This window comes from Carassius carassius, chromosome 32 (assembly GCF_963082965.1).
Source record: "Carassius carassius chromosome 32, fCarCar2.1, whole genome shotgun sequence".
In the NCBI taxonomy this organism is placed as follows: domain Eukaryota; kingdom Metazoa; phylum Chordata; class Actinopteri; order Cypriniformes; family Cyprinidae; genus Carassius; species Carassius carassius.
In genome coordinates, this window is record NC_081786.1 from 16,628,728 (window position 1) to 16,643,354 (window position 14,627).

General features: G+C 36.2%; 1 protein-coding gene across 1 annotated transcript; it reads right to left on the bottom strand.

Annotated features, from left to right (window-relative positions):
- Positions 1-1,524: 1,524 nt before the first annotated feature.
- Positions 1,525-14,034, bottom strand: lin52 (lin-52 DREAM MuvB core complex component). Its single transcript, XM_059521068.1, has 6 exons — positions 13,965-14,034; positions 13,362-13,436; positions 13,123-13,160; positions 12,963-13,029; positions 12,619-12,702; positions 1,525-1,804 (listed from the first exon to the last, which is right to left on the bottom strand). Exons 1-6 carry the CDS (start codon positions 13,981-13,983, stop codon positions 1,749-1,751), a joined length of 339 nt encoding a protein of 112 aa, XP_059377051.1. The 5' UTR covers positions 13,984-14,034; the 3' UTR covers positions 1,525-1,748.
- Between the last annotated feature and the right edge of the window lie 593 nt (positions 14,035-14,627).

Consider the following 14,627-nt stretch of genomic DNA (forward strand, 5'->3'; position numbering starts at 1 on the left):
TAGTCGGATTACAAATGTTTCAAAATGTAATTTATTCTAAATAAAGTACAAAGTCTTAGCTTTCACTTTTTTGAGAAATTCAAACAATAAATATCATTTTGTGGCTCTTTGTGTCATGACAGATCACTAACACACCTCACTACAAGTGGCACGTGAACTAAATGTCTCTTCATATTTATTTAAAGCATGAAATAAAAATGAATGAATATCAAAAGGTATTTTATTTAAACCACGGAAAGACGTCAAATTGAAATCCACTGAAGTTAATCTAATATTACTCTCCTGACCAATTTGTTTGTCTGACAAAATGCCGCATTCTTCGTTATGATTGGTCAGATCACCTGTCAGTCAAGCTCCAGCGAAGGGTCAATTACATGCGACCTTAAACCTAACCCTACAGTAGGTTCATGTTGTTAATATTACTTACAGTTGTTTGCTTATAAGATCATTGCTGTCCATTTATTTCCCAGCATTGTGACAGATTTGCAGATTCTCTGAATTGAATTCTCTGTATTTTCATATTTGTTTACAACTATTTTGCCATTTCCAATCATGTCCAATTTTTGAGGTTTCACAGCCAATGGCACAAAATTGACTAAGTTTTGTACCAATCTGATTAAGGTCATCTTAAAAAAAAATCTAACTATAAACAGTTTGATCAAAAGTGACTGAAGAGCAACACAGGGTTAAACCTTCAACAAAAAAAGCTTGTTTAGACAGTAAAAAAAAAAAAACTGGGCAAATCTGGGTCCTCCAGAGTGGGATCAGACAACAGCAGTAGCTTTGCAGGGTCTAACTGCAGTTTCCTCGTTCCATGTGAATCAGAAATACAATTAGGGGCTTATTAGGCACTGGGGGAGAGGCATACCTCTAAGAATTGGTGGGAGCAGGAGCGAACACTCGCCAACCGCAGCCGAAGCCTGTATGACATCTCCAGCCGAGAACAGTCCTGGCCACTGTCTCACCTAATTATGCTCGCCAGAGCGTTCTTTGTTTGCCGTTCAGCATGCCTGTCTGATTCCCTTTTCTCCCGGACCGTTTGCGCCAATGTCCCTGGAAGTGTGCTAATTAGAGAAGAAATGGCCCTAGTAATTATGTCAACTCTTGTTAACAGGGATGACAATGAGCAATATTATTTTTACGCAATGTTTTGTGTAGGGGGCCTTCAAAACTTCCAATTCCCATTAAACAGCAAAAATGGCCTTGCACTGTTGTGGAAGCACTCTCATGTCAAAGCCTTTTACATGTCTGGTGCAAAAGAGGGACGTTAATGGAGCAGTCGATGGAGTGGCACAGGCATGAAGTTATTGCCCTAATTAAAAGTTTGAATGCTACTTCATGAACTCCCTCATTGTTTCATGGAAGCTACTTTTAGGAAATGTCACTGGATGGCCAAGAGGAAACAAAGCTGCGTTAGCTGATGCCAAAAGCATCTTTAAAATGTTGAACACAAACAAAAACAACAAAAAACATCTAGGAGGGGTATGTAGACAAGACCACAACCAATTGCTTTTTCAACAAATTGTATTCAACTGTAGAGCGAAAAATAAATACATTTATGAACATTTACTGAAAAGCACACCAATATCCTATCCTTTCTACTCCGCACCTGTCATTTAAAGAAATTAAACTTATATACAAAAAACAATGTGGTGTCATGATGTTTTGACCCCAAATCAGTTGAATATCAGGGAAAGCGTTTAGTGCATCATGCTACTGTTTTCTGCCTTACAAGCTCACAATCATCTTCACTTTTTGGGTCTCTCCAAGATGTTCAGGAATTTCCCTCTTGTCATTTCTCGAGCTGGAAAAGGAAAAATATAGGTTATTGTAATATCAAAGACAGTCTCCAAACTATATCAGACACAGATTAAAGTAACTTTGCATGGCATATTTTATCAGGGAGAGTAAATAAAATGCACATCATTAAATTTATTCTAATTAACTCATTTTTTCAGCTTCATTCTCAAAGCTCCATCTACATAATCTACAGGACATTGTCCTGGTGGTTTAGAAATGGAGGTGTAACGGCTATGACCCCATCTGTGGTCAGGCTGACACAGGCATTGATGAGCTGCTGGGTGTGTTTTTCAGCCGGCAAGGGATGTGTGTGAGGAACAGGGTCAGCCATGGTGTTGGGCGGCAGCTAATGAAATAATGTGGAGGATTGTAATTTAGATGAGCTGCCCTGTGTGGCATCTTAATGACAGGAACAAGTTTCAGCTGTCTATCGCTGGATTAAACTTGATGCTACCTGGATTCAGATTGTTTAACAAGTTTCATATTGTCTCTTCAAATATCTTAATTAAATATTAAAAACACTGGATTTGAAAAGTCAAAGAAATGAGCAAATCAAGAGGATATAAGGTGATAAAACTGAACAAATACAGGTCTAGGTTTGAAATAAGTCTCTTATGCTCACCAAGGCTGCATTTAATTGGTCAAAAATACAGTAAAAGCAGTAATATTGTGAAAAATTCTTAACATTTTAAAAATAACTATTTTCTATGTTTATAGACTTTTATAGAATTATTATTTTTCTATTCCTGTGACACCAAAGCTGAATTTTCAGCAGCCATTACTGCAGTCTTGAGTGTCACATGATGCTTCAGAAATCAATATGATGTGGATTTTTTGCTCAAGAAACTTTTTTTTTTTTTTTTACTATTATCAGTTTGGATAACAGTTGTGCTGCTTAATATTTTTATGGAAACCATAATACACTTTTTGAGGATTTTTTTCATCTCAATAGACATTTCAAAAGAATAGCATTTGTTTGAAATGTCTTTTGTAACACCTTTGATGTCATTTTGTAATTGTAATTTAATGCAAGCTTGCTTTACAAAAGTATGTTTCTTTCAATAAATAAAACTCTTACTGACCCTACAAAAGAAAACACATTTAAAATATTGTAAAATATTTCAAAAATACAGGTGCATCTCAATAAATTAGAATGTCGAGGAAAAGTAATTCAGTAATTCAACTCAAATTGTGAAACGTGTGTATTTAAATAAATTAATTGCACACAGACTGAAGTAGTTTAAGTCTTTGGTTCTTTTAATTGTGATGATTTTGGCTCACATTTAACAAAAACTCACCAATTCACGATCTCAACAAATTAGAATATGTTGACATCCCAATCAGCTAATCAACTCAAAACACCTGCAAAGGTTTCCTGAGCCCTGCTACACAATCATGGGGAAGACTGCTGATCTGACAGTTGTCCATAAGACAATCATTGACACCCTTCACAAGGAGGGTTAGCCACAAACATTCATTGCCAAAGAAGCTGGCTATTTACAGAGTGTTGTATCCAAGCATGTTAACAGAAAGTTGATTGGAAGGAAATAGTATGGAAGAAAAAGATGCACTGAGAGGACCACACCCTTATGAGGACTGTCAAGCAAAATCGATTCAAGAATTTGAGTGGACTTCACAAGAAATGCACTGAGGCTGGGGTCAAGACATCAAGAGCCACCACACACAGACTTGTCGAGGAATTTGCTGAACCACAGACAACGTCAGAGGAGTCTTATCTGGGCTAAGCAGAAGAAGAACTGGACTGTTACCCAGTGGTCCAAAGTCCTCTTTTCAGATTAGAGCAAGTTTTTCATTTGGAAACCAAAGTCCTAAGCCCCTTTCACACTGCACGTCGGACCCGGAACATTGCTGGGTCGCCTGTGAAAACGTTATCGCGCGACTCTTTTACCGGCTGATCAACGTTCGCGACAAAAGAATTTGCAAACTGTAATGAAGCAGAAATCAGTTAGTTCCTCATTTTCCGTGCTGACGCCGAGATCGTTCACTTGCTTCAGTGAAAGTATAACGTGCCTAACGTTTTCGACTCGTACATTACACGTCACGCCCTGATGTCACGTGTCGTTACGGGATCTTTACGGGTTGTGTGTGAAAGCATGCACATATCCCGGGTAATCACTGGCAGTGTGAAAGTGCAAAATCTAGCGACCCGGGAACAATTGCCGGAACACTTTACCCGTATATTTGCCGGAATGGCAGTGTGAAAGGGGCTCTAGAGTCTGGAGGAAGGGTGGAGAAGCTCATAGCCCAAGTTGCTTGAAGTCCAGTGTTAAGTTTCCACAGTCTGTGATGATTTGGGGTGCAATGTCATCTGCTGGTTTTGGTCCATTGTGTTTTTTGAAAACCAAAGGCACTGCACCTGTTTACCAAGAAATCTTGGAGCACTTCATGCTTCCTTCTGCTGACCAGTTTTTTGAAGATGCTGATTTCATTTTCCAGGAGGATTTGGCACCTGCCCACACTGACAAAAGCACCAAAAGTTGGTTAAATGACCATGGTGTTGGTGTGTTTGACTGGCCAGCAAACTCACCAGACCTGAACCCCATAGAGAGAATCTATAAGGTATTGTCAAGAGGAAGATGAGAAACAAGAGACCAAACAATGCAGATGTGCTGAAGGTCACTGTCAAAGAAACCTGGGCTTCCATACCATCTCAGCAGTGCCACAAACTGATCACCTACATGTCACGCCGAATTGAGGCAGTAATTCAAGCAAAAGGAGCCCCTACCAAGTATTGAGTACATGTACAGTAAATGAACATACTTTCCAGAAAGCCAACAATTCACAAAAAATGTTTTTGTTTTTTTATTGGTCTTATAAAGTATTCTAATCTGTTGAGATAATTGGTGGGTTTTTGTTAAATGTGAGCCAAAATCATCACAATTAAAAGAACCAAAGACTTAGATTACTTCAGTCTGTGTGCACTGACACACACGTTTCACAATTTGAGTTGAATTACTGAAATTAACTTCTCCACGACATTATAATTTATTGAGATTCACCTGTATATCAGTACAATAAAAATATTAATATATTCTACTACATACCTTACTAATATTTTAATATTCGCTTTAATTGACATTTTTCATCACACACATACATTGAATGTAACATGTTGTGTATCATAACCAGTGTTAAATCAAGCTCATCTAACAAGCACACAAAAAAATCATGATACAATACATTAAAAATGCATTGTACATGAATTAAAGGTTACGAAATACCCTCAATAATATTTTGGGGTAAATTCACAGGAATGAAGTGCAGTTGGATTATTTATATTTTCCGTGGCATATTCAAGACTCATGAATCTTGTTTAACAGTAGACACATGAACACTTGACTCATGATTATTAGATTCCTGAGAAAGCTAGGAGAAAAGCCAGAAATGCAACCTAATCTTCAGTGTATTAACAAAACGGATATTGTAAGTGAAACACTTAAGTAACGAAGGCATTATAAGAGAATACAGTCATTAAGCATTCACACTGTAAGAGATTAGTACCTTAAGTACTTCCATAAGTGAATGTGTGTCTTAATCCCAGGTTTAAAGGGCGGCTAACGCTTTGTTAAATTGGCCACTGGTTTCTGGAGGGGTCCACAAACGGGGAAATAGCTTCGTCATAGCTGAACTAACAACCCCACTCTAACTCTTACTACCCCTCGCCCAATCTCAGTCACATTTTCTGTTCAAAACAATACAGGAGTCTGTCTGGCTAAGAATTCTCCTATGAGACCCCTTCACCAGAGTGCACCCCTCTGATCCACTCATTAATTAGATTTCCATTTATCCTCAATTCCCGTCAGAGCAGAGGGGAAATGATTTGCATTGAGTGAGTTAGATTAAAAAGGGGAGTGTACAGGGTCCTGCCAGCTAGCCTCACTCACACACACACACACACACACACACACAAAAGTATGAGCATTAACACACGCACAAAGCTGGTGCTGTCACTGGACGGTGCAGATCAATACTGATTAGCAGGAGTTAGAGATTTGTTTAGTTGATTAGAAAGGTCAATTACTAATTCTGTACTTAGTTAATCAGCAGCTTGTTGCCGGTGACGTCCATATTAAATGGCATATTATGGATTCCAGAGGCCATATTATCTTCTTGATGTTGTATTTTCACTCATTAATATTTGAATGAAGCAAATATGCCTCGTGATGAGTTAATAGGCAAAATTACATTAACACAGGTGAGCTGATACATGAGCAGAATTAAAGTGTTACAAACTGTAATGTCTGGTTTTCTTAGATAAATATACACATCTATACATGTTTTTGATATATACACATATGTATGTTAAACTGTACATGTTATATACTGTAATATAATAGTATAGTTTATAATGTAATATACTCTACAAGTACTTAATATTTGGAAAATGATGACATAATCCAGATTACATGTATTTTACATGCATTTTTAACTAAAATATTGTTAAAATATATAATAAAATGTAAAATACAGGTAATATATAACATGCATCATAAAGCATGTATTATATATTATACAGTAATATCATTAATACTTGTATAATTGAATGTATATGTATATGGCTTTATTTATTAACATTAATAGATTCATAAATTAATATAGTGTTAGGATGAATCATTTAACATTATAGATGTAAAATTACAGCTATAATTTTTAATTAAAATATTAGAGTTAAAATATAGTGTATATATACACACAGAGAGAGAGAGCTCATGTATGTATATTAAATCATAAATGCATAGGTTTGCAAGCAACACATTAATATGATCAATTATATGTTACCATTAAGCTTTTCTGTTTCAAAATCAATGCAGTATAACTGTAATGAATGCACTTTTATCTTGGGAGATGTAAGCATCTTTTAGAGGCCATTAAAGCACATCTAGAGACATGATGGTTTGTTTTTAAGCCAAAGCAGAAAATGGACCTTAAACTGAATTCTCTCCAAAAGCTGACTGCCCCAATTCACATTCATTAGAAGTCAAACACACTAATCGTGCCCCTGTTGCGCATCTGAAACTGTCACTTGGCTATTACAGGGAGTAATCTTTATTTAATAGATTTAACATCCATTCTCGCTGCCTAAACCTCATGGGACGGGGGAGGACAGCCACACACTCGCACACAAACCCACCCTCTCGCCCCACGCGTTGGAACACATACACCTGATGCTCATGTTTGTGTTCAAAATTCAATTACCTACTTATTGATACTTCACAGAGATATTTAAGATGCAGACATGGTGAGTGATTTCCCAAGGGAGCCACTGCTTCCTCTTAATGTCCCAGCCGAGAGCTCTCCTCTTCTCACCCCTCCCTCTAACCGTTTGACACCACGAATCATTACACACACACACACGCGCTCAAGAACGCCAGCCATCCCTGTTCAAGAGGAGTCCTTATTAATAGGCAATCAGTCAAAATTCATTCATTAAAAAGCCTAAAAGGTTTCACACAGGCACTATGATTAGCTAGGAAAGAAAATCCAATGAATTCCTAATGTATTTATGGAAATAAGGTGTCATTTCCGATCTGTTGACAGAGGTGGAGGCTAAAACGGAGAAGGGAGAACAAGTTTGATGAATTTCCTCCACTCTCCCGCTGCGCTGGTCCAAATCTGAGCTGAGCTCGGATGTATCAGCGCGGTCGAAAGGTCTGAATGTCATCATAAGAAATTAAGGAAATGAATGTGATTCCACAAACATTCCCCTCTTAAGTCAGGCACTGTAATGGCCATAAAGCAGCAGGAGTAGCAGGAGTAGTGTGTGAGGGAGGGGAAAATGAGAGGACAGGAAGACAGAGGAGAGTAAAGTGGAGGAGAGCTTTCCCCCAGCTCAGCCTGTCATCGAGCAGCACTTCATAACTGCTTGCCCCTGCGGTCGGGTGTCTCTGATGGATTGATGGAAGCACATTACTAGGGTAGGGTAGCATCACTGCAATCATATTCAGCGACACACACTTCGCTTAATAGAGAAGAGATTGATCTAGGGGAGGAGGCGGTGAACATTGGGGCCATTAGTGCTGGACGGGTGTGACCTTCATACTGGGTGCAAGAACAGACTGAACAGCACGAGGTTCTTGGATGTTGCGATCCAAAGTTTTGTTCCTAATTGTGAATCTTTAACTTTTAGCATGATGCATTTTACTACTGTATGAAGCACCATGTATGGGTCAGTGAAATGACACCACGTTTTTGTGAGGATCTATTAAATTGTTCAAAAATATAGTCAATTATACATACAACTACTTCAATATTTTTCCTATGTAATGTGCATTTTTTAATGTCTAAATTCAAATTCATTTATATTCTTTTTTTTTTTTTTAATTTTAGATATTTTTGAAGTTTTAAGGTTGTCAAAAATGACTCTCCTGACATTTTAATGCAGGGAATAGGATTAATAGACTGAACTTCATTTAACAAACAAATAGTAAAATAGTTCTCCATGATCTTTTAGTATTGTTTCTTAGGGAAAATATTTTAGCAAAGCTTTGAACTTCTAAACTTCAAAACATTTACAATTATATTTAACTTTAGTTAAAAAAAAAAAAGTGGTATGACCAAAATGCAGAAACGTAGAAAAAAGAAGAAACTGACATCATAGAAAGGACTTCTGCAGACCCTTATGACTGCATGTCTAGGTCGGATAAAATATCAGATAATTCGGCTCTTTTATTACGTGGCAAGGCTAGATCGGGTTGTAAAATGTCATGTGGTGCAACTCCCCAAAAACATAAATTAATAATTATGTATACTGTATACATACTTCACAGTATACAGTGTAATATATATATATATATATATATATATATATATATATATATGCATAATATGCATACTTAGATACACACACACACACACACACACACACACACACACTATAACAATTTTATAACACTAAATATAACACTAATGCGTTCGAAAAAGATGATTAAGATATGCACACTCACATGTATTTAAAGTGTAAAGAAATGTGCAAACTATATAAATATTAATACTCAAACTATTATATTTGACTTGATAGTTACACTACATGACATGTCTAGAGTCATTTCTTGATAATGGTACACAAACCACATGAAACCACCATAAATACAAACAGTAACTTTTAAAAACAAAAAAACATGGCACATTATTCGATTGTATGTACTGTATTAGATTTTTAAGACTTCAGTTTCCTTATCGTGGACACTCTTACTTGTTCTTGTGCCGTATGTGCTCCTATCGTAGCATCTGTAATAGACAACAATCAAGATATCGGTCCAGGGAAACATTAAACTAACTATATTTATTTGAGTGCTACTTTACTGTACAAAACTTGCCGGAATGATATTAGGATGATTGTCAGTGTTTTTCTATACAATTACAAAGAAGTTTGAAAGTTACATAGCTAAATCCCAATAGTAATAATATACCTCTTCTCAACAAGCTGCACAGTTTGAGATATTAATTAGGTTTAATCCTCAGGGTTAGGGAGTTTTGAAAACCCATAGGCACTATTAATAATAAATAGAACATTTTTCTATGATCCTGCTGCTTATTTTGCTACTAAACACACAAAATAGAAATCTTGTTAGACCTACAAGATGTTTCCAGATTATCCGACGCCCCATTTAAAAACCCCACTATTACTCAAGTAGAAACAAGTGTGTTACATCATCTGTGCAAGCCGCCGCAGTGGAATTGGAGATATCATCAGCATCGCCTGAGGCCTGGCTGTCCCAGAGGAACACTCTCCATTCAATTACCTTCAATAACAGTAGTTATCAGTGTAGTGACTGGTCCTGTGGGAGCGGAGGGGCTGGATGAGCATGCTCAGCAGCCCCCCGACAGCAGCATTCATCACGGCCCCAAGCAGATGGGTACTAGGCACGCGTCAGGCCCTCCCACAACGACCCTGATCAGCGTCACTCAGCTAGGAGAGGAGGGGTAAACGTCCCCAAGGAGACCGGTGTGGCACATGTCACGCTCACACACACAAATAAATACACACACATGCACATGATATCCTTATCTGGCTACGGTCGCACCCCTCATGTAGCAGTTCCAAATGAAAATGTGCTGATCCACTAAAGATCAAACCATTAAGATACTTAATATACTCCTATTTATACATTTTAAGCTTAACATAAGTACACGATTAATCAAAGCTTAATTTATGCTGCTGTTGATCATATTTTCATTCCAAACATACGCGTCTAATGCATCTAAAGACTTGGCATCTGCATGTACCTGAAGGTCGAAATAAATATCTAAAACAAATGTGTGGCTGATAACCTTGCCTTTGGGGTGACTTTTCACTGCCTGATTGCATTATCCCCATTAACCAGATCAGGAGTTTAATGGCCGTCGTGTCAAAGGTGCAGTAAATCTTTTTCCTCCTCCTCCTCACCCTCCCGTCTCCTAACACTACCTCTCGTCAGCTCGTTTAAAGGTGCTGAAGAGAGAAAGAAACATGATGAAAAAGTAGCTCAGATTTACAAGGCTTCTCCTGACAGCTAGGAGAAGGAAGAAAATTAAACCACACCACATTAAAGGGCGCCACGTTAAATGCTGCTCTGAGCCGAATGATATGAATCGTAATTTCATATCAGTCTCCTCCCCAGTGCAGAGGCTTTACATACCAGGAGGCTTATTTAAAATACCTTTACCGTATTGAATTATAGAATACTGAGAGGACGCAGAACGCTATTCTGTAATATAACCAATTGATGCAAGCACAGAGTGGCGTACAGCAAGACAAATTCTTCTGTGTTAATGTTACATGTCTTTAAATAATCTGCAAATGTGTAAAAGCCAGAGACCACATTTTGAATTGGAACTATGTACTACAAAAAAACATTATGATGTGCACTATAGTTTTTTATGATTTTGTAATAATAACATCTCTTAGGCTCTGCAAGGCTGAATTAGTTTGATTAAAAACAGGTGAAATATTACTGCAATTTAAAAGAACAGAATTTTCAGCATCATTACTGTAGTCTTCAGTGTCACATCATCCTTCAGAAATCATTCATGCCCATTTTCTGCCCAAGAAACAGAGTTTTGCTGCTATATATTTTTGGAAACTATGATAAAAAATTTTCAGGATGTTTTAATGTGTAAATTTTTTTTTACAAAAAATAAAAATACAAATATATATATAAAAAATATATATATATATATATATATATATATATATATATATATATATATATATATTTCAAATGTAATTATTATTTTAAAACCATATTTTTGTAAAATGTTGACCAGTTTAAATTGTCCTGAATAGAAGTATGCCATTCTTCAAATTCTTCACAGGTTAATGAATATTATATTTCATATTTTGCACTTTCTAGGCTACTAATCTAACTATATCGATCATGTGAACACCAACTGATGGTCAGACGTTCTTGTTCCCAATAAAGCACAAAATGCTCATTGGATCATTCTCAAATTATGCTTGAGAACATGATCATTCGGTTTTATGCTAAACTTGTGGAGCTCATGCAGCTGACTATTATTTCGCTCAATGGCATAAAGCTGTGACAAATTTTGTTTGGCATAATCTTGGTTGAACGAGCCGACTTTAATCATTCTCTCCTGATGGAGATTTTACAAATCAGCAGTGAGCTCACAAGGCGACCTCTCATCACTTCACAAGTATATTTTCCACATTACAGGACCAAGTCTTACCAGAGACTAAGGTAACCAGTGGGTGGGTATAGACAAAGATATATAAGAAACAAATGCGCAATCAAACTCACACTAAATCACAGTTTTGTGGTGCACAGGTTATATATTAGATGGAAAAGACCTGCTTTCAACATGGGAAATTAATTTTTATCCTGTTAAAATGAAGAAAGGTCTTGGAGCGTTGCATTCCTACAACATGAACAAGCAGAGGACAAAATAACAGGAGGGTGGAGACATCTAGGTTGACTTATTACACTGCTAGAAAGCATACTGAGTGCAAAGTCAAAGATATTAAATACAGGCAGAACAGACTCAGGCCTTTCTATTTGTAAAAAAAATGCCATTTTTACATAGAAAAAGCAACATGGAAGCTGTACATAAAAGTGGCACATTTACCCTAGAGAGTTGACACTTGACAAATGTTTTCAATATTAAACGGTGAACGTACTAGAAACATGAGATGTGATATTAAAAATATCAATTTAAAAGAGTAATACAGGGAAGAATATTTCAGGTCTGAACATGTTCAGAATAAAGTTGTTCAACATATTGCAAATTCAAGCAGACTGCTTATAGTTTTGAGTGTGAGATTTAACTAGATTCACCCTAGTTTCTCATTGAAAGGAAGACTGCTAAGGGATTATTCTGAACATGCCACGAAAAGATAAAAATGTCAGAACTCACTTACTCACTTTACAAATTACACAATATTTGTACATTTGATGCCCATTTTCAGAACACTTCTCTTTTCTGTAATCCTGCCAGTCTGGATTAATACTACATCTAGCAATTCTGTGAAAAAAACATTTCAGAGCTACTGGGGGACAAGCCAGTTCTGTTTAAATATAGAGTGGGGATTTATTTAGGACTTACCAACTAAAATAACTGAATAAATATAAATAAATAAATAAGTCACTTTTCTGGTACGTTACAGAGGATTTAGGTGCTAGATTATTTATAATAATGTATATGTTTTAAAGAACCTCTATCATGAAGCTAACAGCAGGAGCAAATGGTTAATAGCAGCACTTCTTGGCTAATATCGCCATCTAGTGGAGGATTTAAAAAGTCTACAAGCCACTTAGTGCACAGATGATCTAAGGTTTCAAAGAAACTAAGATTACTTACATTCTTCCAAACCCAACTGATAAGCCAGATTCTGCAGTCCCTTCACCTTCTCCATCAGATTAGCTGTGGTCAAACTTCCTAATTCTAATTGAAAACAACAACAAACAAAAGAAGATTGATGTTTGTAGTGCCAATGCCAAAAATAAGAAAACATCATAATACACAGACACACACACAAATAATAATACCACTGCTTTTCTAAATTCATATTGCAATTTGTCTAACCATATTAAGCTCTTTAAATTTAACAAAGCATGTTTCAGACAGGTCCATAACATAAACATGCTAAAAGTATACACCGAAAAGTTTTTATTTGTTTTGGTTTAATGAAAGAGGCAACATACCTTTCAACATTTCAATATCTTCTGACTCCAGTTCAGCCATCCACTTGGGCGGAGAATTCGTGATTGGCTGGAACAACAAACAGAAGTCTCAATTTCATGTCTGAATGCAAACTTTAAAAAATAATTTATTTGCATTTGTATAATTTGGTATTTTGCTCACATTTTTGAAGGATGCAGCAAATTCAGAAACACCTGGTACTGTTAAAATGTTAAACAAGTACATGGGACTTAAAAAAAAAATTCAAGGGTACATTAGAAAAGAAAAAAAATATTATAAAAATATTTAAACGTACTTGTTTTTCAACAAACATTAGGGTATTATTTGGAAACATGTGAATGTTACATCTTATAATATGTTATTTCAGTTCAAATCAATAATTATTAGACACTGAAACTTACACTGCTCCGGCCAAAGGTCAGGTGAAGCTCGGTCAAGTTTTTCAAAACTTAGCAGCGAGGATTCAAAGTCCCCATCTAAAAAATAAATATATTTATATATAAATAAATTACAGATGCCATTTATTACAACATTGGTTCAGACACTGGTTTAAGTTTAAATGCTGTAACTTCTGGAGAAATAATGTAATTATTTGAGAAGTCACATTAGAGGAGAGGTTAGGTTGTGTTTGTATTGATGTGATCCAGCTGAGCTAGCTGCACTGGATAGCAATGCTTGTTAAAATAAACAAAACAAAAAAATACATATTTAAAAATAGAAGCGAGATACAAAAAGAACACGTTTTCCACATATCCGCTGCATCAATAACTTCGTATAATATTTAATATAGTAACCGATGTCGCTTGACACGTAAGTTAGCTTGTTATGACTGACTAAACAATTTTATGACGCTGTTCCGAGGGAAAAGCCTTTTTTGAAACTGAATTAATCAATTCTTTAAGAGGGTATGCTGACTAGCATAACAGTTTATAAGGTTTAATCGGTCAGGTGCACTAGTATGATAACAAATAATGTTACCAGAGAAAAGAGGAATTAAAATTTACCTCCATTCGGAGACGCCATCTTGACAACTACACACGTGATTCGAGGCAGCCAATTGCTGAAGGCCGTGGATGCCTTTAGCCCCGCCCTTTTGTGTTGTTGTTTTTTTATTGAACTTTCAAAATTACAGAATTCAGCAGCAAGTTCTTCACGTTTCTCATATTTTCCACTTTTCTATATTATAGATCAGTGATATTTACACATTTTGTAAATATGTACATTTTGCCCTCTTGTGTTTTGTGAGATGTCGCAATCTTTTTTTTCTTACAGTAGCAGGTAGCCACAGCAAGACTTTCAGCTCACTGGAGAAGCAACATTATTGTTTACCATGGTGTTAATTTTATAAAATTGATTAAAATGTTTAAATAGTCAATTATACTATATTTAAGAAGATGCATCAGGATAACTTGAGATGTTAGAGATATTAGCAACAAATACAGCGACATGGAATTAAATAGACCATTTATGCATTATCGACATTTCAGTGTTAATATAAAGTGATATGTAGCATTTCTTAAATATGACAGAATAAGAGACTGTCAGATAAAGGACCAGACATTGCAAAGCTGGTTGAGATAAAGGAAGAAATCGCCAAGATAAAGTTTCTTGAAGACAGTGACTAGAAAAAAAAAACACGTAAGTAATAAGTGAAGATTATAAAGCCT

Excerpts from the sequence above, each read along its gene's own strand:
- lin52 (XM_059521068.1), bottom strand. Across the intron at positions 13,161-13,361 it reads TGACCTTTGGCCGGAGCAGT|TACCAGGTGTTTCTGAATTT; the intron begins GTAAGTTTCAGT and ends ACATTTTAACAG. Across the intron at positions 1,805-12,618 it reads TCAGTTGGGTTTGGAAGAAT|CTCGAGAAATGACAAGAGGG; the intron begins GTAAGTAATCTT and ends TTCCTTTTCCAG.